Below are 27,448 nucleotides of genomic sequence, written 5' to 3'. Positions count from 1 at the left end.
CCACACTGGGCCACATATCTACATGTAAAGAACAGTATCTATGAGCTGTACTTAATTTCGTCTTACATGTCCATAAAGTACAAAATTTTCAGGTCCCTTAATTGTCTTTTATTGATAGGTTTCTCTGAATATAAATCTGGATTTTGTTGCTTTTCAGAATACAGAATAAAGGGTCACTAAAGACTTTAAAAAGACATTATGCAAATAAAGACAACATCTTGACATAAACATCAGTGAAAATGTGATTAGATTTGTTAAGTAGCGTTTAAATTATAAGCCTTTATATCTTGTTCGGGATGTGGGGCATTAATTCATCGTAAACATTTTCTTTTCTAATTTTCATGAAACCACAAATGAGGAGAAACAGTCCAGAAAAATTTCACAGTGCTTCAGATTCTTATTTTCAGTATTTAAAAAAAGGATATCAAAATTTAAATACATTTTCATATGTAAATGAGGACTAAAAGTTAAAATACTGATACTGATAAATAAATATTTAATTTATATTTACTGGAGAGCTGAAAAATGAAACAAATCATAGTTTTAATATAACTTTCATTTTTAAACACCATTTCAGAATTGTGACATTTGAATATGGTCAATCAGATACAAGCTGAGACTTGAAGAAATTTAAATTTAAGTCCTTCTAATTTCAATTTTCAATTCTATAAAAATTATCCAAATAACTATACGTGTGTATTATTCCATCTGCCACTTCTTTTATACTTACAAATTAAAATAAAAATACCACTTGTGGGATGTTCTTTCATCTGTCGTCTGTCTGTTAGCACAAGTTTGTTATTGCTACTCCTTCTTAGCTACTTGCCATGAAACTTATAATCACATTCTTCCACGGTCTGGTTGGTCCTAAATGAAAATGGTTTTGCTCATATATTCACTATGACCACCACAATGGCCATCATGAAAATGTTGTTATCGCTGCTTCTTCTAAATGGATGGTCATGTAAACATGAAGTTTTCACATAAAGATTTCTTATGCTCTCTAGTTGGTCCTAAATCAGAATGGTGCTGATCTGACATCCAATATGACCACCATGGCAGCCTTCTTGAAAATCTTGTTATCACTACTCCTTGTGAATGGATGGTCATGTCTTCACTGTCCTAAATGAAAATGCTGCCGATCTGAGATCCAATATGTCCACCACAGCAGCTAATTTGACAGTCACTGTTATCACTGATGAATATCAGATATTGTTTTCAGTGCTCAGTATTTAAAAGGAAGAAATTGTCTTTTCTTTAATTCTTGGAAATTATTTTCACCCAGAAGAGAATCAGTGCCTTCATTGGACTCTGGTTTGAGCGTATTATAAGAGAAAATTAAATCTTATTTTAAAAATGTTAATCTTTTCAATGACATCATCAGAACTACTGAATAATAATAGTATGAGATTGATCAAAGTTGTCTCACCTGTAAGTTTTTAAACATAAATGTTGAAAAAGATTGGATATGATTTTGATGGAATTTTCATAATAATTTATTTTTAAACTTCAGGGTTGCCTTAAGAAGGACAGTTACTAAAGTGCAAGTAATATAAAGTAAGGGAGCTGTGCTGAGTGGTTTGTATGTGCTTTCAAGCATGTACTTCATGTATTTGATCTCAAGAACAGCTTAGGTTGAACAATCTCTGCATTGTATATAATATACAGCTTAGGTTGAACACTGTTTTCCTCAATGTACAGCTTAAGTTGAACAATTTATATGCATTCGTCACTGTACAGCTTAGGTTGAACACTATTTCTCAATGTACAGCTTAAGTTGAACAATTTATATGCATTCGTCAATGTACAGCTTAGGTTGAACCCAGTATTCTTCAATGTACAGCTTAAGTAGAACAATCTCTATGCACTTTTCAAAGTACAGGATAAAAATCACCTACATAATTATTCCCTTACCAGCCATTTGTCACCATTGTGTACAAAGATAATTCATGTATAAATGTGTGTTGCTGTTTTCAGACCAGGTGTCAGGTGGGCAGATGACCATCATGGTGAAGACTTATGGCACAGTGGAATTCAGCAAAAACAAGAAAAGGTCATTTCAGCAGACATTCATGTTGACATCACAAAATAATAAATGGATGATTGTTAGTGACTGCATGAGATTCCAGGAGTGAATTATCTCTGGACTATTGTATTAGTTGTTTTGACTTAATTCGAGTGTAATTATACCTGGTATGTTGAGAGCTGCAAGCTAATGAACTTGTTGTTGACAAAAAGTGTCTCCAACAGTCACAGATGAATTCAGTTTATAAAGCAGAAAGGTAATTGGTTATGAGAAGGTTTAAAGATTTAATAGCTTGACTCCAAATAATAAAAAGATATGTGTGAAGATTATTCAAGTTCAGAATCTGAGTAAAAATGTTAGTAGCAAGTGAATTGTCAGCATGTTATAGCATTGTAACATATTACGATTTATGTAACTTACATTGAATATGAAGATCATGTTGTCGGCTAAGAAATGCATTGGAAAAGGTCATTTTCTTTTTTAAACAAAATAATACACTGTTACAGCAGAGAAATAGGTTGATAAAATCTAGTTTAGGTTTGTACCAGGTCACCAACTTCAGGAAGATTATGTATCACATGTCTTCAACAGCCTTCGTAATTATAATTATCAAATTATTGTCATGCCTTGTTTGTACTTATAGATGAATTCTGTCTGATGAATTCTTAATGGAAACTCAGAATCTCATAAAAGCAGAAATATCATACAGACCATAAGATTTCATGTTAGATTGAAATTGTGTAATGATTCTCAAGACTTGATTATATTACTTCCTTCAGTAACATTGGGTGATAGAAAGACAACTCATTGTCAAGTAAGACTGAATATTTTTCATCTTATTTGAATTTGAAACTAATTATACATGTTGCAAATTTAATAAATATGACTTTTATGTAACAGAAAACCTTAAATAAAAGTGAATTTCATGATATAGGTTTTATTTTTCACTATTAAAATATATTATATATGCAATATGTATTTACTGGACAATTTCTTGCATTAATTTTTCATATTTTTACATGGTAAATTATTAGTCAAGAAATGGCCGCCATAGCTACATATTATCTTTTCAGGAATTACTTCAAAAATGGGAGTGGTTTTTTCAAGTATTAACTAAAAAGCGTTATTGTTTGACATCACAGATGCATGCACACAGATGTTTCATCAGTTATGACATCATGTTTGTTTCATATTATCAGGGCGGTTGCTGTTTCTTATCTAAATTTACTATGTGCTGACTTAGGTCCTGCGGATGGCTACAAATTCTCTCATCCATATAACTTCCAGATGTTTACATATGAAGTTACTATGTGTACAGATTGATAATTCACCCTGAAATCAAAATCTGTATCTATCCATAATTTTATAATTACCATTATTTTTCATTTTAGCCAATCAAGAATCCAAATCTAGTGATTTGAAATTGTGATTTACACAGTAGTTACCCCAATGGCTCCTTAAATTTAGATGATAAATTCAGACTGGAAAGAGTATGGACTTCTGTTCTGATAAAAATTAATGGCATGCAAGGAAAGACTGCAATGATTTCCATGGTTTTCTTTGCTCATTTTAATACAGTTCCAAAATAAATGATAGAGAACTTAACACAGAAATATGGATGACATCTATATGAACTGAATGTTTTCACTTACAGGAATCAAGTTTCTAATTCATATATAACAGCTATGAAGATGCCAAACTAGCATAAATTGATGTATGGCATTCTTTTCTTCGTGATCAGCTGTTAGAGGCCTTTCATGTGCAAGCATTTGCTCACTGAGCAGACACCTGACTGCAGAACATCTGATTGCTTGTACTTTTAATTGCCATTATTATAAGTAGATTATCAATATGTCATATGATATTTTTGTAATTTTTAACATTCCTCCTCAGTCATCAATCTAACAAATGGCCGAAATCATATTAAGAACACACTACATAGATTGAATCAAATGTCCCAAATCATATTAAGAACACACTACATAGATTGAATTAAATGACCCAAATCACATTAAGAACACGCTACATAGATTGAATCAAATGTCCCAAATCATATTAAGAACACACTACATAGATTGAATCAGATGTCCCAAATTACATTAAGACCACACTACATATATTGAATCAAATGTCCAAAATCATATTAAGAACACACTATATAGATTGAATTAAATGTGCCGAATCACATTAAGAACACGCTACATAGATTGACTCAAATGTCCCAAATCATATTAAGAACACACTACATAGATTGAATCAAATGTCCCAAATCACATTAAGAACACACTACATAGATTGAATCAAATGTCCCAAATCACATTAAGAACACACTACATAGATTAAATTAAATGACCCAAATCACATTAAGAACACACTATATAGATTGAATTAAATGTGCCGAATCACATTAAGAACACGCTACATAGATTGACTCAAATGTCCCAAATCATATTAAGAACACACTACATAGATTGAATTAAATGACCCAAATCACATTAAGAACACACTACATAGATTGAATTAAATGTTCCAAATCATATTAGGAACACACTATATAGATTGAATCAAATGTCCCAAATCATATTAAGAACACACTACATAGATTGAATTAAATGACCCAAATCACATTAAGAACACACTACATAGATTGAATCAAATGTCCCAAATTACATTAAGACCACACTACATATATTGAATCAAATGTCCAAAATCATATTAAGAACACACTACATAGATTGAATTAAATGACCCAAATCACATTAAGAACACACTACATAGATTGAATTAAATGACCCAAATCACATTAAGAACACACTACATAGATTGAATTAAATGACCCAAATCACATTAAGAACACACTACATAGATTGAATCAAATGTCCCAAATCACATTAAGAACACACTACATAGATTGAATCAAATGTCCCAAATCACATTAAGAACACACTACATAGATTAAATTAAATGACCCAAATCACATTAAGAACACACTACATAGATTGAATTAAATGTGCCGAATCACATTAAGAACACGCTACATAGATTGACTCAAATGTCCCAAATCACATTAAGAACACACTACATAGATTGAATTAAATGACCCAAATCACATTAAGAACACACTACATAGATTGAATTAAATGTCCCAAATCATATTAGGAACACACTATATAGATTGAATCAAATGTCCCAAATCATATTAGGAACACACTACATAGATTGAATTAAATGTCCCAAATCATATTAGGAACACACTATATAGATTGAATCAAATGTCCCAAATCATATTAAGAACACACTACATAGATTGACTCAAATGTCCCAAATCACATTAGGAACACACTACATAGATTGAATCAAATGTCCCAAACCACATTAAGAACACACTATATAGATTGAATCAAATGTCCCAAATCATATTAAGAACACACTACATAGATTGAATCAAATGTGCCAAATCACATTAAGAACACACTACATAGATTGAATCAAATGTGCCAAATCACATTAAGAACACACTACATAGATTGAATCAAATGTCCGAAATCATATTAAGAACACACTACATAGATTGAATTAAATGACCTAAATCACATTAAGAACACACTACATAGATTGAATCAAATGTCCCAAATCATATTAAGAACACACTACATAGATTGAATTAAATGACCCAAATCACATTAAGAACACATTACATAGATTGAATCAAATGCCCCAAATCATATTAGGAACACACTATAGCGATTGAATCAAATGTACTGAATCACCTTAAGAACACACTACAGAGATTGAAATAAATGTCCCAATTCATATTAACACACTACACAGGTTGAAACCAATGTCCAGAATCACATTAAGAACACATTACATAGATTGAATCAAATGTCCTGAACCACCTTAAGAACACACTACGTAGATTGAAACAAATATCCCAAATCTTATTCAGAACACTCTACACAGGTTGAATCAAATGTACTGATTCACCTTAAGAACACACTACATAGATTGAATCAAATGTCCCAAATCATATTAAGAACACACTACATAGATTGAAACAAATGTCCCAAATCGTATTCAGAACACACTACATATGTTGAAACCAATGTCCCAAATCATGTTAAGAACACACTGCAAAGATTGAAACAAATGTTCTGAATCATACTGAGAACACTACATAGGTTGAAACAAATGTTCCATATCATATTAAGAACACACACACACACACACACACACACACACATATATATATATATATATATATATATATATTGCATGTCTTGCTTTGCTCACACTTCTCCCTTTTCAGCTCTCGCTTTTCCCATTCTGTCCAAAACTAGAAGTCACTGCTCCCTAAAATTCAAGTTCACCTTGACCCATGATATAATGAGATGACTTGTATTGCACATATATACAAACATATTAATAGCTTAAATAATTATACTTTAAAATATAATAATGACGACTCAGTGAATAGGTATGGAATTCAGTGTGGTAACAAATATTGGCAAAATCAAATAAATTATGCAGTATGGATCAGGAAGTGAAATATCATGCTGGCATTTATCAGATGTTCAAATACAAACACGTCTATTTGAATGTTCAGTACCATTACCAAAAGATCTACAATTTAATCCAAGAAAACTAAGATAAATCTAAAACAATTGAACATGATTTAAACCAATTTTAATATTACTCCTAATGAAGTTTAGGAACTGTGAAAAGGAAACTGGACAAGCCCATGTTCAGTTTGCAAGAGAAAAAGAGCAATTATTTGATACATGCTGCACAGCCAATGAGGTTTGTCAAGACTACGATAACCTCAGACAACTCGTATTAACTGAAGAGTTCAAGAATTGTGTCCATAGTGATGTTAAAACCTATCTTGATGAGCAAAAGGTCAAAACTTTGGAAAATGCTGCTCATACAGATGACTATTATTCTTTGACTCACAAAGTTTCTTTTCTCAGTAAACAGTGTTTTTGCAAAGCACTATCTCATGTCTCATAACGAGCTCTTCCAAATCTCACTCTGGCACAACTTTTCAGAATCAAGTTTCTGATGAGACTGATCAGAAACCCTTATCTCTTCCTATGTTCACCTACTGCAAGAAGAAAGGCACCTTATTTCTGATTGCTACAGACTGAAAAATAAGCAAAATAATCAAGACAAAGCTGTTCCAAATGGTTCTAAGAGGTCAAAGTCAAAGGTCATGAATTCAAAATGATACATTTGTTGGATATAAAAAAGTCAGATTTTAATATGGAGAATTATGAACCATTCATGTCAAAAGGTTCTATATGACTTATTAGTGATTCTGCCAGTTCTATCCCTATTCAGATTTAAGGGACAAAGTAGCTTCTCTGCGTCTTTTATTATTGGGTATTTTTCATTCTTCTTAGAAGTCTTCTTCTAATGAAAATGTTCTTATTCAGGGAGCAGAGTGCAGTTTTGTAAATGTTACTCCATCATGTAAATTTTTCATCAGATTTAGTCTCGGGACCCATCACAGTTGGAGCATTGACATTTTTACCCATCAATGATATTCATTTATTACTAGGCAATGACCTAGCTTGTAACTGACAAGCCTTGGTTGCATCAGAAAATGGATCATATTGAAAACAAATCCCTGATGTATACCCAGCTTGTGCAGTAAACTAGAGCTATGGCAAAGAAAGCCTTGAGAATGATGCTGATCTGGAAACTATTCCTTTAGCTGATGCATGTTTTGTTCAGGCATTTGTTGAGGTCACGTTTGCTCTTCGTATTGTTCAATCAATGATATTGATCACAGTGATCCTATTTTTACTACTCATTCTCTTTATATTAATCAGGGTGACAAACTAAAATCATTCTTTGTCGCATAGGTACAAGATCCTTAGAGCTTCTATTTGTTTCAGAGAGCTACGAACGAAACGGAAGCCACCGAAGTACATGTTTTCTGTTTTATTAAAATTGGGGTCCTTGTGAGAAAATGGAAACCACCCAAGGTATCCGCTGAAGGCGAGTAGTCGGTGAGCTGTAAAGTTATTGTTCCCAAGTCGTATAGGCAGGAAATTGTTAGTATAGTCCATGAAACTCATTTGGCTGGTCAATTTGGGATCAGTAAGACTTGTCACAAGATCTTGAATCATTTTTACTGGCCGGAAATTAAAAGTGAGGTTTGTAGATACTGTAGATCTTGTCACACTTGTCAAATGATAGGGAAACCCAATCATAAGATACCTAAGGCTCATTTTTGAACCATTCCAGCATTTGACGAACCGTTTTACAGAATAATGGTAGACTGTGTCAGCCTCCTATCTAAAACCAAGTCAGGCCAACAATATGTGTTGACCATAATGTGTACATTCACAAGATTTCCAAAGGCAATTCCTTTCAGGAATATTAAAACCAAAACCATACTAAAAGCATTAATAAAGTTTTATTTTACAAAGTTTGGTCTTCCCAGATCTGTCCAATCTGATAAAGTGTCAAATTTTATGGCTGGAATTTTCCAGCACGTTTTGCGTTAATTAGGCATCTAGCAATTTAAATCTTCTACCTATCACCCTGAAAGTCAAGGGGCTTTAGAAAGGTTTCACAACTTTGAAAAATATCACTCAGACATATTGCTTTGATATTTGCTTTCGTTTGCTATTAGGAAATTAGTTCAAGAATTGTTAGGCTTTAGTCTTTTTGGACATACCGTCAGTATACCTTTGAAGTTCGTTTTTTTATTAAAGAGAAATTCTTTCAACTGAAGATTCAGAAATTAATCATCTTGACTATGTTTCTGATTTAAAATATAAGTTGCTAAAGGCCCGTGAAGTAGCAAGAACTAATCTTTACTCATCATTCAAAACTAAAATTAACGTGTGACAGAAATACAAAGGAAAGGATTTTTTCAGCCTGGTGATAGAGTTATGTCTCTCTTGTCCTTACCTAAAAATCCTCTATAGGCAAAGTAACATGGTCCTTACACAGTTAGAAAGAAAGTGATTTAAATTACACTGTATACCATCAATACTCCTAGGACGTGAAAACAACAACTTTGCAATATAAATTTGTTAAGGAGTATATTGATGGTGATAGCCCTGTTATGCATTTATTATGCACGTCCCATATAATGATGGAAAACAATTGGACTGAATTTACACTGACTTAATCAATCTTTGAAATTCAGAAATATTTAATAATTTGGACCAGAAATTTACATCTGCAGCTACAAAAAAGGATGAACTAAAACGGCTATTATTTGAATATCAACGCTTCTTTCCAGATGTTCCTGCACAAACAAATAAAGTCTACCATGACGATGAAATTGGATATTCCACACATGTGAAACAACATACGTGCATGATGAACCCGCTCAAACGGGAATGTTTGAAAAAAGAAATTCAGTATTTACTGGAGAATGATTTCACAGAACCAAGTAAAGGTGACTGGAGTTCACTATGTATTCTTGTGCCAAAGCCAGATAATACTTTCCGCAAGTGCACTGACTATATAATAGTGAACAAAACATAATCATTTATACTGCTAAGAATCTATGACTGCACTGACAAAATTGGAAATGTAAAATATGTCTCCAAACGTTGACATTTTGAAAGGATTCTGGCAAATTCCACTGACGGAAAGGGCAAAGGAAATTTCTGCATTCGTAACTCCAGATGGACTTTATCAATCTAAAGTGATGCCGTTTGGAATGAAAGGTCCGCCTTGTACTTTCCAACATTTAATGAACATGATTACATCTGGTCTAGATAATTGTGACGCTTACATCGATAACATAATTTACAACGAGACCTGGAAAGATCATTTGGAAACCATTCGTAAGTTCTTTGATACACTCAGTGATGCAAATTTGACAATTAATTTAAGTAAAAGTGAGCTTTGCCATGCTTGTGTCATATTTCTAGAACATATCGTGGAACACGGACAAGTTAAACCTGTAGAAGTTAAGGTCAAGGCTATCTGAATTCCCTGTGCTTATAAGTAAAATGTAGCTGGTGGGATTTTTGACGTATGCCGGCACTAAACAGTCGTGGAAGGCCGAGTGGACACACACAACTTTAATCCATGAACAAACCCGTTTTGCCATTCATCGTCGATCGTGTAAAGAACCAAGAAGAAGAAGGTCTAGTCAAAGTTGCCATGTCGGAAATGTGATAATCGACATAAGTTTGATGAGGCGTGGAGCATCTCCTGGGACGAGTGGAAGAATTAGTGTCAAACCCCAACGCAAAACATCTATGATCTCGCTAAGAAAAGCCAATAACTTTTTAAGAGAAGTTATGTAAGAGTAAGGGATCAAGGTTATGGCAGCATAGGATCAGGAGAGGAGAGAAAAGAAACAACAAAAGAAGAAAATGGAATTCCCGCTTCCCAATGAAAGGCGAATGAACGTGCAAAGGGACTGCAACTGTCCTTTAGGTGCACTGACTCCTTCATTTCTGCGGTTGAAGATGGATGGAATCAAAGTTATGAATTCGATCCGAGAGGTACTGCGGTCACTGATGGAGTGTGGTGACTTGCAAATTTTCAGGCCATCCCAAATTTGCTAGAAAACTAACTAGACCTTAAAAACATCTTCTACCCCTTCTTGTGCGTGATAGTATGTTTGTGGTTGTAGTGTGTATATAAACACTACCACACTTTGGTGTGGCGTGATAGTATTTTTGTGGGATTTCACCACTTCTTTACATCCTACCTATTTTGTTAGATAGTATGATGGGTTTTTTTTGTGTGATTTCTCCCCTTTACATTCTACCTGTTTCGTCAGATGGTATGTGTGGGGGTTTGGGACACCACACATTTCGTGCTGGAAAATAGCTAAAGAGTAGGTGTTGGATATTGATAAAAATGTACTATTAAGATAGTGATTTTAAAAATTGGCATGATGGCTAGTAATGAAAAGCGCGTGTTAAAAATACTCTAAAGGTGGGTACCGGATAGCACGTAAGTATTAAAAATGTGTGTGCTGGATAATCGATCACAAAAAGTACTGTATAGAAGATAGCATAATGTTAAATTCCACTTGTGCCTCATAAATTCTTGAAGATCGAGACTTAATGTTAAAAACATCGAACGATTTTCATTATCTAAAAATCTTTAATATTTGTATTATTTCGAGAGGAAAAAAAACAAACACCCCAAACATATTATTTCTTCTAAATAAGAAACAACAGATTTTCTGAGAGTGTTACGTTAAAACATTGAAAAGAATGAGGCCATATGTAGTAAATGTTTGAAAAACAATTTGTAACATTTAATTGAATAAGATACTCTTTGAAGAATTCTGTGCACATAATATTAAGTCCCATTTTAAGCTGATCGAATTAGTAGCATGCTTTCATCTGTCAGAAACAAAAGCTTTGACTCCAGTTAAAACATTTTCACATGCCATGGTGCACATACACAAATAGAATGTATGCATTTATACTTGTGACATTTTAAACCATTTTATTTCTTTCTTTTTATTTTTGTCTCCTGCCTTTACGCGGAAAGCAGGAGACATATTATCCGCGTTCTATTCACCTCATTCAGTCAAATGAAACTTGGTATACTTGTACATCAATAATAACGTGTACCGCGTGCCAAAATAGGGTGGAGGGTGAGGGCCATTTTTCAAGGTCAAGGTCACAGATAATTATTTTAAGCTTTCTCAACAATAGCCTTTCCGCTTCATTACATTCTAGTGATTTGAAACTGGACAATGAAAATTGGGGAACTTATACGTCATCATTAGACGTTTTTGTCGCATACCAACTGGGTCCCTATTTTCAAAGTCAATATCACTGATAATTTTTTACACACTGTCCCTCACATTTTCCATTCAACCATATTGATTTAGACTTGTTTGAAAGCAAAGGATGAAACTTGGTATACGTATGCATCATCATTGAAAGGTGTATTGTGGAACAAACTTGGCATCATATCTTCATGGTCAAGGTCACTACAGAATATTTGACGTTTTTCGTTAAACTTTCCATTCTGGTTCAAAACTTCCCAGCTCTTGGTGGTCCCATTTTCAAAATCAAGGTCTCATTTTAATATTCCAAGCTTTCTGTGACACTTTCCTTTCTGTTCTACAACTTAATAGCCCTTTCAGCTTTAGGAATCAACGTTGGTATTCTTATAAACTTAATGCTGCATGTATACTTACACGTTATTAAAAAGTGTTTCATGTATTAATATTTAAAGTCGCCATTTCAACCCCCTATCCACTAGATAACATTCAAGTCATCCAAGTTTTAGGAATGAAACTTGGCAATTTTATGCATTATCATACACTGGCATGTCACATACTACACTGGGGTTCTCTCTTCGAAGTCAAGGGTCAAGATCATAAATATTTATTTATTCACATTTATCTTTCTATTCTTACAGTCTTGGTGCCATATGATACTAAGAGAATGAAACTTTGCATATTTGTCATGGAAGAGGATGCTTCTTCTTCACTAAGGTCACAGGCCAATGTTTTAAATTTCAGTAAAAAATTTCACTCTAAGAGCGCCTTATCTTAATTAAATTTTGTATAATTGTTTATTTTCACAAGATTTGTTGCGTTTCAGTTATGATCCCATCTTCAAGGTCAAGAGTATATATATTTCATGGCTTTCCTTGACATCTTAAAAGCTGGTTGAATTTGAAGTATATAATAGTGGTATACTTATATTTCTGTTTTACGGCATCTCACGCATCATAACGTTTTTGTCTTCAAGTTCAAGGCCTTTCATCCCTGTTGGACCGCTCTGGTGGCCTTATGGTTAGGGGCGGTCCATTTAGTACGTACGCATGGAGGGGGGATGGAGTAACCAAATGCACACGCTTGCGCGCGCGCGCGCGTGTGTGTGTGTGTGTGTGTGTGTCTACTTATAATGTACGTACGCATAGGAAACGGAGGGGGTGGGTGAAACCTCGATAATAATTTATCTAATACGTCACCTGTTCAGTCGGCGTTTGAATTTTAGCGGACACTAGACAAACTGTTTCAAGTTACGCAACTAATGGATGGCCCCTTAGAGCGTCCGCCTCGGATGTGGGAGGTCGCGGGTTCATAACCCGGCCAAGTCATAGGGTAGAGGGGGGCAAAACGCCCCATTTAACAACTTTTTATAATTTATGGCATGATTTACATGATTGTGTTTGCAATTGGACAATTTCTTTAAAGTATGCGTTACGTCTAACATAATGAAATGATGTTTGGTTACAGTGAAGAAACTATTTAAGAAAAATAAAAAATGGTAAAACTTGATAAAGGGGCATTTTGTCCATATGGTGGGGCAACACGCACCCTCCGGGGCATTTTGCCCCACAATGCATCGACATTTGTAAAAGTCTGTAAAACTAAAGGGATACTACTGAACTATAAAATCAAGTATTATTCCTATATGGACTTGTATATATGGCAAAGATGCTAACACTACATACTGTTGCATCATTCAAATTAGCACAACAATGCGGATAAGACAGCAGCTACAACAATGCTCAAGTCTAAATAGTCCCTAATTTCCACCGTTAATGAAGAAAAAGACAAAGACCAAAAGTCGTGAATGTTCCTGGTAAATTCTTTATTACTCACACTTAGCACAGCATCATTGCATATTGAGGGTGGTGTCACAGGATTCATGGCACCACCTGAACAGTCCTTGCAATGCGACCAGGAATCTTGTATTAAGGGATCATCACTTCCTCCATATTCAAATTCGCAGTTTCCGCTAATGTTGTCTTTATTATGTGTTGTGTCTGCTGACAAGGCAAGATAATGTTTAGCAACTGACTTTGGACCCGAAGCCTATTTTCCCTTTTCATGGTTCTATATACAAGTTGTCTTCACAATCTTAGATGGTTTTGTACCTATCTTTTTGTCCTCTCAAAATGTCTGCTTCTTTTAATTCTGTATTTATTTCTGTTTTGAAACACTGGTTTCATTCAGTTAGCTCCCACTTGCCTGTAAAGTACTATGACATTTGCCTTTTGTATTTGTTATCGTCTTTCTTTGCTTTTCAATAAGCATCTTTTTATACGGTGATGATGTTAAGTTCATGGCTGATTCTGTCTTTCGCTTTCTTGTGCGCAGACTCTGTATTCTAGGCTTTGGCGAAAGTTTAAGCAATATGTTCATAGATTCTGAATCGTCTGCATTTTTGCATTCGTTATAAGATACCCCCAATGTAGCACTTTCCTTTCTTCCAGCAAGAACAGCTTCGTCAAACATTTTCCGATTGCCTGTCTCCTCGACAGTGATGGCAGAGTGATGTGTTTGTTGATTATCAGGTGTCTGAGTATAAATTGTTTTGCCTGCCTCTGGATTACCGGACCCATCCACAGTGGCTGTAGAACTACCAGTTTCTGCACTGTCAGAAGTGTTCATAAGGTTACTAACCGACTGATCATCAGCAGACTTATTTCCCTCAATCGATGCTTCTGTATCGCCTGCGCAAATGCATTAGTTATAGAAATACCAACTGATTGCTTGTCAGCAGTCATATCCTCTTGAACAGATGTTTCTTCATCACCCGACCCCACCGACATGTCTATGCAGCCAGTAACCGACAGGTGATCAGCTGTCTTATTTGATTCAATCAGTTGTGATGAAATAGGTAGTGCTTGTTAACATGCGTTAGGCCTATCTGATAATGGCTCAGGTTCTTCAGTTACCATCGTCATCTGTGAACTTATTTGGATTAAAAGGCCAAAGCTGGCATGCTTCAAAACCAGTGACAGCTTTCTGTAAACTGGCAGATCGGTTATATGCTGCCGATATTTTGTAGCAATTTCAAATGCACTTATTTGTCTTCCCAGATTGCTTGTCATCCAGTTTCAAGACTCCAAATTGAAAGCACTTTTTAGTCCTTCAAAAATGTGACATCAAGAGGCTGGAGCCGATGTGTGCAATGGGGAGGAAAGGTTATCAACACAATCCCTTTCGCGCGTGCACAGAGAATAGCTTCCAACGTTGTATGGCTATGGTGCCCATCAAGAAGAACAATGTGTGGAGATTCCTTCGTACATTTCACAAAACAAGTGAAATGTTCCAGCCATTGCAAGAAAATATGACTGTCTGTCCACCCACTTGGGTTACACAAGCCCAGTGCTCCGGCTGGTGCGGCATTCGTCAGTATTGGAACCATTCGTTTACGTGGGTCGATAAATGCTGCCGGTACAAAGGTACCGGCCGCATTCATGGCACATATTACAGTAATAGTTTGACCACGTTAGTAGTGAATGGGGATACCCTAGGGACAATGGGACTTACCATTAAAAACATGAGAGTTGTACCCTGGGGACTATGGAAAATTTAACATTAGAGAAAAAAGTTTGTACCCTAGGGACAATGGGAATAGTTCGTGGGACTGTCTAGGGACAAGGGGAATTTAACATGGGGGAATAGATCGTGGGACTGTCTAGGGACAAGGGGAAATTTAACATGGGGAATAAATTGTGGGACTGTCTAGGGACAAGGGGAATTTAACATGGGATTTTTTTAAAAATAAAAAAAATAAAAAAATGGGGTAGGCAATGAAAGTCAAGGTCTTTTCGAGATATTGGAGTGGCCCTGAAAAGGGCCTTTGGGTTTATATTAATATGCCCTTAACATAAAGGGCATCTGCGACATCTTCTTCTTCTTAAACTTCGTCTAACTGTAGGTCCATAGACTAAAACTCTTTTGAGGCATCCTTGCCTCTCCACGTAAATCCTACGTATCCATAGGCTCGTGTTGGTCCTATGGACAATTGTCCACTCGGATCGGACATACATCGGTATGTCTGTCCTGAACATCATCGTTGACACAAGCGTAGAAGATTGAACGTCGGTCCACATGTTGAGGCGCGGAGAACAAGTGAAGGAATGCAGTGAACTGTACTTATATATACGGAGAGGAAGGACTGAAACGGATTGAATTCGTTGACCAATCCAAACACGCGTTACATAATTCAGTCAGCCCGCATCCAATCCGAAGAAAGCAGTCTATGACGTCACGTGGTCTATATAGATTCGCTAGCGCCTGTGCGCAGTCAATTCATGCGCAAGTTTTTCAACATGACGGAAACTCAGAAAACGATAAATTGGGGTGCACCAGCAGTGGAGACCGCCCAAGGGAACCCGGACTTACTTTCAGAAGAGGTGAACTGGGATTTTGTGGATTTTCTTACCTTGCAAGAATTTGTTCCAGTACCTTCGCCACCTTCTCCTTCATTACCACACGTGGAGAATTTTAGACAGAGACAGAAAGAAGAATTGGAGAAATTTATACAACAGCAAAAGGAAGCGGAACAAGCTTTTCTCCTACAGCAACAGCAGCAAGAAGAAGAGGTAAGATAAAAACAGCAACAAGAAGAAGCAGCAGCAAAGAAACAAGGGTGTGAAATTCAAACGGTCACGGTACTGTTAGACATTTTAGCGGAGTTAAGAAGTCTGAAACAAATGTATCAGACTTCTTTATTACGACCGAAGAGAATACGACCTTCCCGAGCTAAACACTCCAACCCTGTGACTAAGCCTACCGTACCACCCTTAGTGATTTCAACCAAATCATCATCATCATCAACAGTACGCAGTCTAGAAGTAGGTCTTGGCCGTGGCAAAGGCTTAAGACAGTTAAAGTTGATTGCTTAAACTAACCCCTGCACAAAAAAGGCCCTTGTCAGGGCCACCCACGTCTATCGAAAAGAGATAGACTTTCAATTGCCAACATCCATTCAAACTCAAAAGAAAATAACCATTTTACCCCTATAGTACGTGTTTATGAGTGTGTGAGTGTACGTTCTTATTTTAAAATCAAAACCCAAAGATACCTTTTTATACCTAATTTATTCTCTTATAAATATTTACAATCCAATTCACAATTCACAACAGAGCACTTTAAAAAGTTCATAAACTTCTTCTGTCTCATTTTTTCACTCTCTCTGTTTTTCAATTTATTCACCGTTACAGTCTTTTCCTTTTCTTCCTCCTCACTTTCTTCCCTTCTTCTTTTCTTCTCCTGTTTCTTTTTCTTCACCTCTCTGTTTTCTTCCTCTTCTTCCTCTGAAGAATCCCTCTCTTCTGACTCCTCTTGTTTCGTTTTTGGGCAATCTGGAGACCAATGTCCTTTTTCTTGACAATAATAACAGGTATCTTGACTTTTGTCTTTTCTAGCCCCTTTTTTACTTTTTTGACGGTCTGGACACTCTGAAGACCAATGCCCTTTCTTCCGACAGATATAGCAAGTATCTTGACTTTTATCTCGCAAGGAAGGAGAGTAGTCCGACGACTGGTCTGAAGAGAATTTTCGAATGACCCATCGCAAAGCTCTGATGAAACGTTCGATCTGGGTAGTCTCTTCCATCGTTGTGCTCGGTTTGAGAGTGAAATGAATAGTGAAAGGACAAGACACATACCCTTTACATACGCTGGTCTGCTATGACTATACATTAGTCCATGGTGTTTAAACTTTAGTCATCTGACTTTTTGCTATCAAGATGAAACGATCCAATTCATTTGAGAAGAAAGAAGAAGAAAGTAAGAGGCAGAAAGGTGATCTATCGCCTCCTACCAGGGCTGAAGTCTTGGCACAAGTTCATGCCAGTGATTTTGAAGAGGATATGAGTGAACCAGAATCCGAACCCTCTAAACAAAGTTCACCACCCTTAGTCAACCCTGAAAAGTACTATTCCATTCAAGAGACCGAAAAGCGTCCCTCCAGAAAATTTAGAACCACGGCTTGCAAATACACGGTGAAGTTTAAAGATTTCAAGTCCGAAGTACCGTTAGAGAAAGCAGAAGGGTTCATCACCGAGATGTGGGATTCTTTGCTCGCCACACTCAAGCGACAATGTCAACCCAAAGAAAACGATCGCTTGAGACTTTCCATACAACACGACGGTTTGAAATCCCCTTTTTGGATCGAGTTTAGCAGCCCTGCAGAATTGACCGCTTCCAAAGTCATAGACAAAATTCAACACGTACAACAATCCAATGACCAGTTTGACATCACCGATGGAAAAGCCACACTGGACATGACCCACGTCTCTCCTCCTCAAGGGACTGGACGCAAAAAGATCTTATTGGTGGACGAGCTTCGCAGCACCAAAACAAGTCTCGTCCGAATTCACAACCCTCAAGACCAGATGTGTTTAGCCAGGGCTATCGTTGTGGGACGAATCTATGCCAACAAAAACGACACGGTAGAATGGAAAAGAGCCTGGGAGAACATTCGAAAATCGGACCGAGCCAAACAACGAAACGAAGCAGAACTCCTGTTGCAACAAGCTGACTTGCCCAAAGACACACCCTGTGGCATTCCTGAGATGCAAAAATTGCAAGATGTCCTAGCTCCATGCTACACCTTGAAAGTGTACCCTCAAGAAGTGCGCGGGCCTCTGTTGTTTCGAGGCCAAGACTTTAAAGATGGAAAATACATTCACCTCTATCATCACGATGACCATTTCGATACCATTACCAGTATCACCTCATTCCTGGGATACGGTTATTACAGTGAGAAATGTGACTATGGTTATAATAATCGAGAACAACACAAACATTGCGGATCGAAATGTTCAGGATGTTTGGCCTCTCAACCCTGTCTGAGCGAAGGGCAAGAAGCAGTGTATTGTCCAGCTTGTCTGCGCACGTTTGTCAGCCCTGCCTGTTACCAACAACATCTGAAGACGCAAGGTTCACAGAAGAAATGTGCTTGTCAACTGCTGAGATTGTGCCCTACGTGTGGACAAGGCATACGTACCAATAGTACCAAGGCACACGTATGTTCAGGAAAGAAAAAATGTCACATTTGTCACCACATCATGAACTTGGAACACCAATGCTACGTGCAAAAATACCAATCCCAACCAGAGAAAGAAGACGGTCACAAGAAGAAAGGCAATCTCATCTTTCTCGATTTCGAATGCATGCAAGAGACCGGCATTCACATTCCTAATTTCTGCGTGGCTCATCGAGCGTGCGAGAAGTGCATTCAAGAACCTATCGTGAGTCATTGCCCTCACTGCAGCAAGATTCCTGGAGGACGTGAAAAAATCTTTCGAGGACCGAACACGCTAGCCGATTTCGCACAATGGGTCTTAGACCCCATCGACGAGACGTGGAGCCAAGAGGACATCGAACGTTACGGAGATTGTCATCGTCATGCCACGGTGATGGCTCACAATTTCTCCGGATACGATGGACAGTTTCTTTTGAGATAATATACTGAACATGGCACCGAGCGTCCTAAAGTCACTTTGAACGGAGCCAAAATCATTTTCATGTAAGTGGGACAAGTGCAGTTTAAAGATTCGATGAGTTACTTAGCCATGCCTTTGAGTCGAACGCCTAAAACGTTTGGAATGACAGAAATGGCTAAAGGGTACTTTCCACACTTTTTCAATACGGAAGCCAATCAACACGCCGTTCTACCTCATTTGCCTGAGGCTCACTATTACGACACTGACAACATGCGTACCGAACAACGAGAAGCTTTCTACGCTTGGTACCAGGCTCACGCCTCTGATCCTTTCGACTTTCAGGAAGAAATGTTAAAGTGTTGTCGTTCCGACGTGGACATTTTACGGCGTTGCTGTGGAAAATTTCGAGAACTGTTCATGGAACACGGAGGGGTCGATCCTTTGAAAGAAGCTTGCACCATTGCCAAAGCGTGTTCCTTAGTGTACCGGCAACGATTCATGCCTGAAAACACCGTGGCTGTCATCAGTCCTCAAACGACCAACTATGTCAAACGTCAATACTCGGTCAAAGCCCTACGCTGGTTACATTACTTCTGCGACAAGGAAGACAAATGGATTCAGCATGCCCGCAACGGAGGAGGCGAAAAGACCATCGGAACGCATTCGGTCGATGGCTGGGACTTAGAAAACCCCAAGATCGTGTACGAGTTTAACGGTTGCTTATTTCACGGATGTCCCGTCTGTTACCCTCACCGCGGCACTAAAAATCAGTTTTTACAACGAACCATGAAAGACTTGTACCAGGACACTTGTCAGCGACGCTTGAAGTTAGAACAGCAAGGATACCAAGTGGTGGAAATGTGGGAACACGAATACGATCACCGTTTGAAAACCGATCCCGAATTTAAACGCCTCGTGGAAAGTTACCAGTTTATGGACCCCCTGAACCCTAGGGATAGTTTGTACGGAGGAAGGACCAATGCCACCTGTTTGCTGTACCAAGCCGACGAAGAGAAAGGAGAAGAAATCAAATACTTGTACGTGTGTTCGCTGTATCCGTACGTGTGCAAATATTGTCGCTTTCCTGCAGGACACCCGCAATTGCTAACGGAAGACATCGACCTGAAAAACATTCGACAATACGAAGGCTTGATCAAGTGCAAAGTTTTGCCTCCCACGAACCTATACCATCCCGTCTTACCTCACCATTGTCAAGGCAAACTGATGTTTCCTTTGTGCCGTACTTGTGCCGAAACGTGCAACCAAGATCAACCTTGCCAGCACACCCAGGAAGAACGGGCCTTGACGGGGACGTGGGTCAGCGTAGAATTGTTTAAAGCTTTGGACATGGGATACCAACTTTTAGAAGTCTACGAAATTTGCCACTTTCCCAAGACACAACAATACCACAAGGGTGACCCCACTCAGAAAGGCATTTTTGCAGACTACGTGGATGCCTTTTTGAAACTGAAGCAAGAAGCCAGCGGCTATCCGTCCTGGTGTCACACTCCCGAAGACCAAAATACATTCAAAGAGAAATTCTGGGCACAAGAAGGCATTACTTTAGATCACAGCGAGAAAAACGAAGGCAGGCGATCGTTTGCCAAAGTGATGTTAAATTGCTTGTGGGGAAAAATGGCACAACGACCGTGTTTACCCAAGACGGAATATTTGACAGAACCTTCCCGCTATTTCCAGATGATTCACGACAAAATCAAATTCATGAAACACGTGGACGTCGTTCGCGAGAATTTGATCTTGGTCAATTACGAAGAAGATCTGGACTTTGTACAAGACGACCCCTTTGGAAATGTCATCATTGCGGCTTACGTGACAGCTCATGCTCGCTTAAAATTGTACGAAGCTTTAGAACTGTTAGGGGAACGTGTCCTGTACTTTGACACGGACAGTTGCATTTACATCCATCACCCGAATCAACATCACCCTGACATCGAAGGAGACCGTTTAGGAGCCTGGACAGACGAGCACCCCGACGACAAGATTTTAAGTTTCGTCAGTGGTGGTCCTAAAAATTACGGCTACGAATACCGGGACAAACAAGGAGAAGTGCACACGAAGTGTAAAGTGAAAGGACTGACTCTGAATTATCGTACCAGTGGAGTGGTGAACTTTGGGGTATTGAAAGAAGCCTTGCAGTCTAGAGAGGATGAACACTTTAAAGTGACCACCTATCAACCCAACAAGATTGTACGTTTACCCACTCACCACATCGTCAGTCGACCCTTGGAAAAAGTCTATCAAATCGTGTACCAGAAGCGAGTGCGACTTCCCAATCATTTTACCTTACCGTATGGACACGTTGGTATTGGTCTGTATATAAAAAGGAACCCTAGGCAAGATCGATAGTTCATTGTAACTACCAAGACCAAGCGAACAAGATGAATACTTTCAGAGAAACACAAAACAAGTTCAGAAAGGCACAATTCAAGTTTGGGGCTTCTGAAGTGGAATAGGATTGTGAGCCTTGCGATGGGAACAATGCTGTACGCTGTGTCCTTAGCGATGCCGTAAAGCATCATGGGAACTTTGTTCTCACTACCCCTATCATGGAAAGTGATGCTGTGCGTGTCAAACCTGAGGGATGCGAAAGCGATGCCGCTCGTCCTCTTGGACACTTTACTGGGTTTCGTTTTAAAGGTGGATGTCCACCTTCACGTCTACCTCCCTACGGATGTCATCCAGCCCTGAGCAAACTCCTGTCCATGTCACCCAACCCTCATCGAAACGAACCTGTGAAAGACGAATATTCGTTTCCTGTGCGTTTGTCGGAATACTGCGACTTTGAAAATCGTCTTCAATCGTTCAAAGGAAAATGGCCTAAGTATCTGGGAGGACCAACCCCCGAAGAATTAGCCAGAGCCGAATTTTTCTACTTGGGCGAAGGGGATAAAGTCAAGTGCTTCAGTTGCGGTGTGTCACTTCACCACTGGGATCCACAAGATTCGGCCTACTTAGAACATGCTCGTTGGTCACCGAATTGTCATTACTTACCCTTAGTGGGACCGAGACATTGAAGTAACTTACCATGTCGTTGAAGAAGAAGAAACCAGATTGGCTAGGAGTCAAATGCTGGACATCACCGAGACCAGTATTTAAACTCCATTTCAAAAACGATATTGAATCATTACCTAAAGAACTGCAAGAGAAGATTTACAAGGAAGTTTGGCAGGGACTTGCCAGAATGAAATCTCAATGGGTGACTGTAGAACTTTTATGCCGAGAAATTCACAAGAGGAAAGTGAAAAAAGTCAACCAGTGTGTTAGATTTCTCTGGGTCAAGGGTGCATTCATCCTATTATATTACTCTAAACCGTTTACATCAAAAGAATTCAATGAGATTCTTGGACGTTACCCTGAGTGGCAGTGGTCAGAAATTACTTACTATGTGGATTACTTTTGCTCTAGGAGAAGATTGTAAATTCTGACTGACCTATTCATGGATACTTTGCTAGAGAACATTCGTGGTTTGCCTGTGGAGTTGAGAGAAAGGATTTACCGAGAAGTCAAACGTAAAGAACAATTGCATCCGTTACGTCACCAGATGTTTAACCACTGGTACCTGAATGCTATACAAGGACTGATTGAGTTGAAAGTGTTCCATTGGACAGACATTGATCAACGACCCCTGGTTTTAAAAAGAATTGGTTTGGTAATGATAATTCTATCTACTACATTGTAAACTTACTGGATCGAATTCCAGAGGAAGAGTTAACGAATTACCAACATCTTTTACGCAATGTCAACTTAGTGAAAGAGGAAACTTCTGAACGAATTGTAATGTGTAAATTTGTGATTGAACGATTTAGATTCGACAATGAATTAAAACCATGTCTGTGCAAACAGTACATTTATTGTGTCAGAAAGAGAATTTAGTATGACCTATTCATGGATACTTTACAAGAGAACATTCGTGCTTTGCCTGTGGAGTTGATAGAACGCATTTACCGAGAACTGGTCAAAATACAAGTGAAACGTAAAGAACAATTGCATCCGTTACGTCACCGGTGTTTGAACCACTGGTACCTGAATGCTATAAGAGAACTGATTCGTCAGAAATTGTTTCAGTGGTCAGACATTGTTCAACACTTTGAGGTCGCCAATGATCGACATGTTCATCGTTTTGGTTCCTTCGAGATTCACCTAGTGCAACGCATTGAGGAAGACGAGTTAAAGGATTACAAAAGTCTATTACGTGGAATCTGCTTAGTGGAAGAGGAAACTTCTAAACGAAGTTTGAACTGTAGGTTACAGTTTGGAGCATTTAGATTCCCCACTGGAGAACGAAGATCTCTGGGTAGAAAGTACGTGTACTGCATCCAAAAAAAGAGAATATAAAAATAGGCTGTCATGCCAAGGTTTTTATCACATGTGATTGAACAGATTCCGTGGAAGGAACTCAATGACCATATTCAAACCGTGGATCATTACCATCAATTATTACAAGAACTGTATCCGTTCAATTTGGGACGACGCATAGTGTGTGTCTTAGTGACTTGTTTTCTGGGATTTCGTTTACCAGCCGATTCCTTGTGGACTCTTTACGAACAGTACTTACCACCCAAATGTCCTTAAATGGTCACGAAAGACTCCTTTTGCTCAAAGCCTTGCGTTTTCATCTGGATACTTCTCGACCTCAACACGAAAAAAAGATTCGTCAACTTTTAGTTACTGAAGACGTGTATGACGATGTGTGTGTAGCTTGTGACTTACACCCCCATTGGACAGATGTCCGTGACTGGAAAAAAGGGGGTTTTGAGGCTTGGACCCAAGAAGTGGCCCAGTATGCACGAGTTGTTCAAGGAAAAGAGTTACTTTTCAACCCGTGTTAGTGACAGTGCCAGAAGAAGAACCCGTCACCCAGGACAGGACTGTCGTGAACATGCCTAAAAGACCCTTTCGGGAGGACACTTGTGTGACCTTACCCCCTATAGAACTGGTCAGAACATTACCCAAAACATGTTGTACAGACACTTGTGTTTATTCCACGTTGATGGTTTTCATGTGCCTTTTATCGTTGTACTTAAGCCTTTGGCTTTTATGTATTTTTGTCTTTCGTGTTCATGTTTAAAACATTCAATAAACGTGTCCTGAAAAAAGTATATAAACTCTTGTCTTGTTTGTTTTCGTGTCACAAGTGACATTCCTAACACTATAGGTACCTCAGGTGTCTCTGCTCCCTCTTCCTCCACTGTCAAAGTCATCGACGAACACTTAGATAGTGCCAGTTGGGAGGCTTTGTATCTTCGCCATCCCTTTAACATGCTCATTGCTGGACCTAGCGGTTCAGGCAAAACCGAATTCGTTAAACGTTTGATCGAACATAAACATCATTTGATCGATCGACCACCTCAACGCATCGTGTGGTGTTACAAAGAGTGGCAATCGGCGTACAGCCTCTTGCGAGAAAGTCAAGGCGATTCCATCGTGTTTGTGGAAGGCATTCCTAAAGAAGACAACGGCATCGTCTCTGACTCCCGTCAAACCCATTTGGTCATTTTCGACGACATGTTAGGAGAAGACGAAGAAGAAATTAAACTGTGGTTCACGCGCAAAGGGCATCACCGTAATGCCAGTGTCGTTTACATCACCCAAAATTTGTTTAAACAAAGTAAAGCCCATCGCACCATAGGTCTCAATGCACATTACGTGGTCTTGTTTAAAAGCCCTCGAGATAAATCGCAAGTGCAAGTCTTAGCCAAACAGCTAGGAACGCCTTGGCTAACTCAGGCGTACGACGATGCCATTCAAACTCCACACGCTTATTTACTCGTCGATTTGAAACCTACGACTCCCGAGGATTTGCGATTTCGTACCCAATTGTTTCACCACTGGTGCCAAGACGGAGGGCCTGTCCTGTACACGTCTCCGTCCTCGACTTAATTTCACTTAACAAAAAAATCTATAAAAACCTCAGACACTTTTCGTCTGTCTCACACAGTTTGAACATGACGTCCCTTCAGTCGCATCTTCCCGTCAACTTGATTCGTGCCTTGTATGGCATCAGTCGAGAAAAAAATCCACAAATACGGGCTCGTGTCTTAGAAGCTAGTCTCAAAGAAGTCTTACGATGGTTCACAGTGACAGCACGTCAATTACTACAAAGGATCATTCAGATTCCTCATCAAACCAAACGCTTTTTTGATCGAAACAAAGTCGCTTTGACCCAACTGGTCGATCCTCGCATCGACACTCAAACCAAAAAACAAATCATTTTGAAGCCTGGAGGGAGCGGTACTCTAGGAGGGGTCATCATTCGCTCTCTCTTAAGATGGGATCCTAATGCTCCCAAACCTCTCCCCAAGAAAAAAAATCAAACGAAGCTCCAAGAAGAAGAAAAAGAGCCACGGTGTCAAGACCAAGTCCCCAAGGAGACCCGTGTCTCCAAGAACTTCTCCAGTGGCGGGACCCTCCGCTTACCAGTCACCACCCCGGAAAAAGAAAAGCCCCCAGAAAAACAAACAGAGAAAAAGTCCCCAGAGAAAGAAAAGTCCACAGAAGAAAACTAGTCGCAAGAGAGGCACTTCGGCCAGGACGCAACCTTACACTCGCAAACCACGACCTGCAACGGCGGTGACCGCGTCTCCGGCAGCCTCAAGTTCATCCACTTCTCCGTTGATGACACCAAGAACTTCCCCAGTGGCAGGACCCTCCAATTTAGTGGCAGTGGCTGCTGCTCACAAAGTACCTTCTCCCAAAATCAAAGTCCAAGAGAGATCGGGCATGTTACAAAGTTTACTGGATTTGTCCAAGCAAGAACTGGCTCGATTTAGTCCGTTGCGTACCCCTGCACGACGTGTCATGCCTGTCCTCAAGTTGATACGACGTAAAGACAATCAGTGGCGACGGGTTCCAGTATAAAAAGGCCTGTGACTAAGTAGGGGTATAAGTGTTTTTGGTGCTGAAGACTCAAAGATGTCACCCTCCAGAAAACATCCCTCTTCTAAAACCAAAGGAAAGAAAAGGAAAGGACTGCCTCCTCGTTTAGTCAAACATGGGGACGTGTTATCTGTTCTGTCCATAGCTTCTCCACCCCTGCGAAATAAACTCATTCAGTCAGCTTCCAAAGAGGTCATCGATACCGTGTGCGAATGTTGTTTGAACGTGTTGAAAGGCAGGATCCCTCTGTCCAAACACCAGAAACAATGCTTAGGCAAACATCGTCACGTTCTTCGCCAAATGGTTCAAAAGAAAATTCCCATTCGTCAAAAGAAGAAGATGTTGGTCTAACGTGGAGGAATTTTACCCCTCTTGTTAGGCCCATTGCTGAAAGGAGTCTTGGGAACCATGTTGGGAGGACTGGTGGGAGCAAGATAAAAAGGCCCTCGGAAGTCCCAAGATCTCAGAATCGACCCCTGACATCCCATGGAAGGACCAAAACTAGCTTTAGTGCCTTACAAACAATGGATGGAATACCATCGTTGGCAAGAACAACGCACCCCGCATTTACCTCCCAATCCCAATTTGAGCGAGATGTCCCAGTTACAACACGAACTGCAGTCCTTGACGGATCGCCAAGATTTGTCCGAAACAGAAAAATCGCAAAAGTACGGTCAACTCTTGCAACGACTGCAACTCTTTCACCAGAAAGCTTTAGACAAAACAGCTCTTCCCACTCTGAAAGATTTTAAGACCTTGATGAAAAGTCCAGCACCATCACCAGTACCACCAACACTGTCAGTGACTAAGACAGAAAAAGGAGAAGAAGAAGAAGAAGGGTTTCAAACTCCACCAGAAAAAGTACGCAAGTTAACAACACCAACTACCTCCAGAATTGGATGGATTAAAAAGCTGATGACCACCCCTTCTTCATCACAAGAGAAAAAGAAGGTGAAGACAGAAGTGAAACAAGAACCATTATCCCCTGTTCAGACATTCTCCTCGACACGTTTTTCCGGTCGCACACGCAAAGCATTGCAATCCAAGAAAGTACCCCAAGAGAAAAAGAGTAGCATCTTCCAAGAGTGGGTGTCTTATTAACAAACATAAAAATGGAAAAAGTGTTAGCCAGCATTTACTACGATCCCTCGCATCCTGCAGGTTACGCAGGAGTTCAAAAATTGTATCGTGCTGCCAAAATGCGACTGAAAAGTCTCCGTTTATCTCAAGTGCAACAATGGTTACAAGAACGAGCTACCTACACTTTACACAAACCCATTCGACGCAAGTTTGCCAGAAGTCGCACCCTAGTAGAAGACATCGATCATCAATGGCAAGCCGATTTAGCCGATGTCTCTCATTTGGCCAGCTACAA

At 39.0% G+C, this 27,448-nt stretch overlaps 1 protein-coding gene across 1 annotated transcript in view; it reads left to right on the top strand.

Annotated features, from left to right (window-relative positions):
* Positions 1 to 2,955, top strand: part of LOC149798225 (NTF2-related export protein 2-like) — a 31,926-nt gene extending 28,971 nt beyond the window's left edge. The window contains exon 4 of the mRNA XM_089963331.1: positions 1,978 to 2,955. Within this exon, the coding sequence (XP_089819457.1) occupies positions 1,978 to 2,135 (158 nt within the window). The 3' untranslated portion in view covers positions 2,136 to 2,955. The remainder of the gene's footprint in view (positions 1 to 1,977) is intronic.
* The last annotated feature ends 24,493 nt before the right edge of the window (positions 2,956 to 27,448 follow it).

The sequence above is a fragment of the Sinohyriopsis cumingii genome, chromosome 6, assembly GCF_028554795.1.
Source record: "Sinohyriopsis cumingii isolate HCF-2022 chromosome 6, ASM2855479v2, whole genome shotgun sequence".
Lineage (NCBI taxonomy): Eukaryota > Metazoa > Mollusca > Bivalvia > Unionida > Unionidae > Sinohyriopsis > Sinohyriopsis cumingii.
This window is presented reverse-complemented; position numbering and strand designations above follow the sequence as displayed.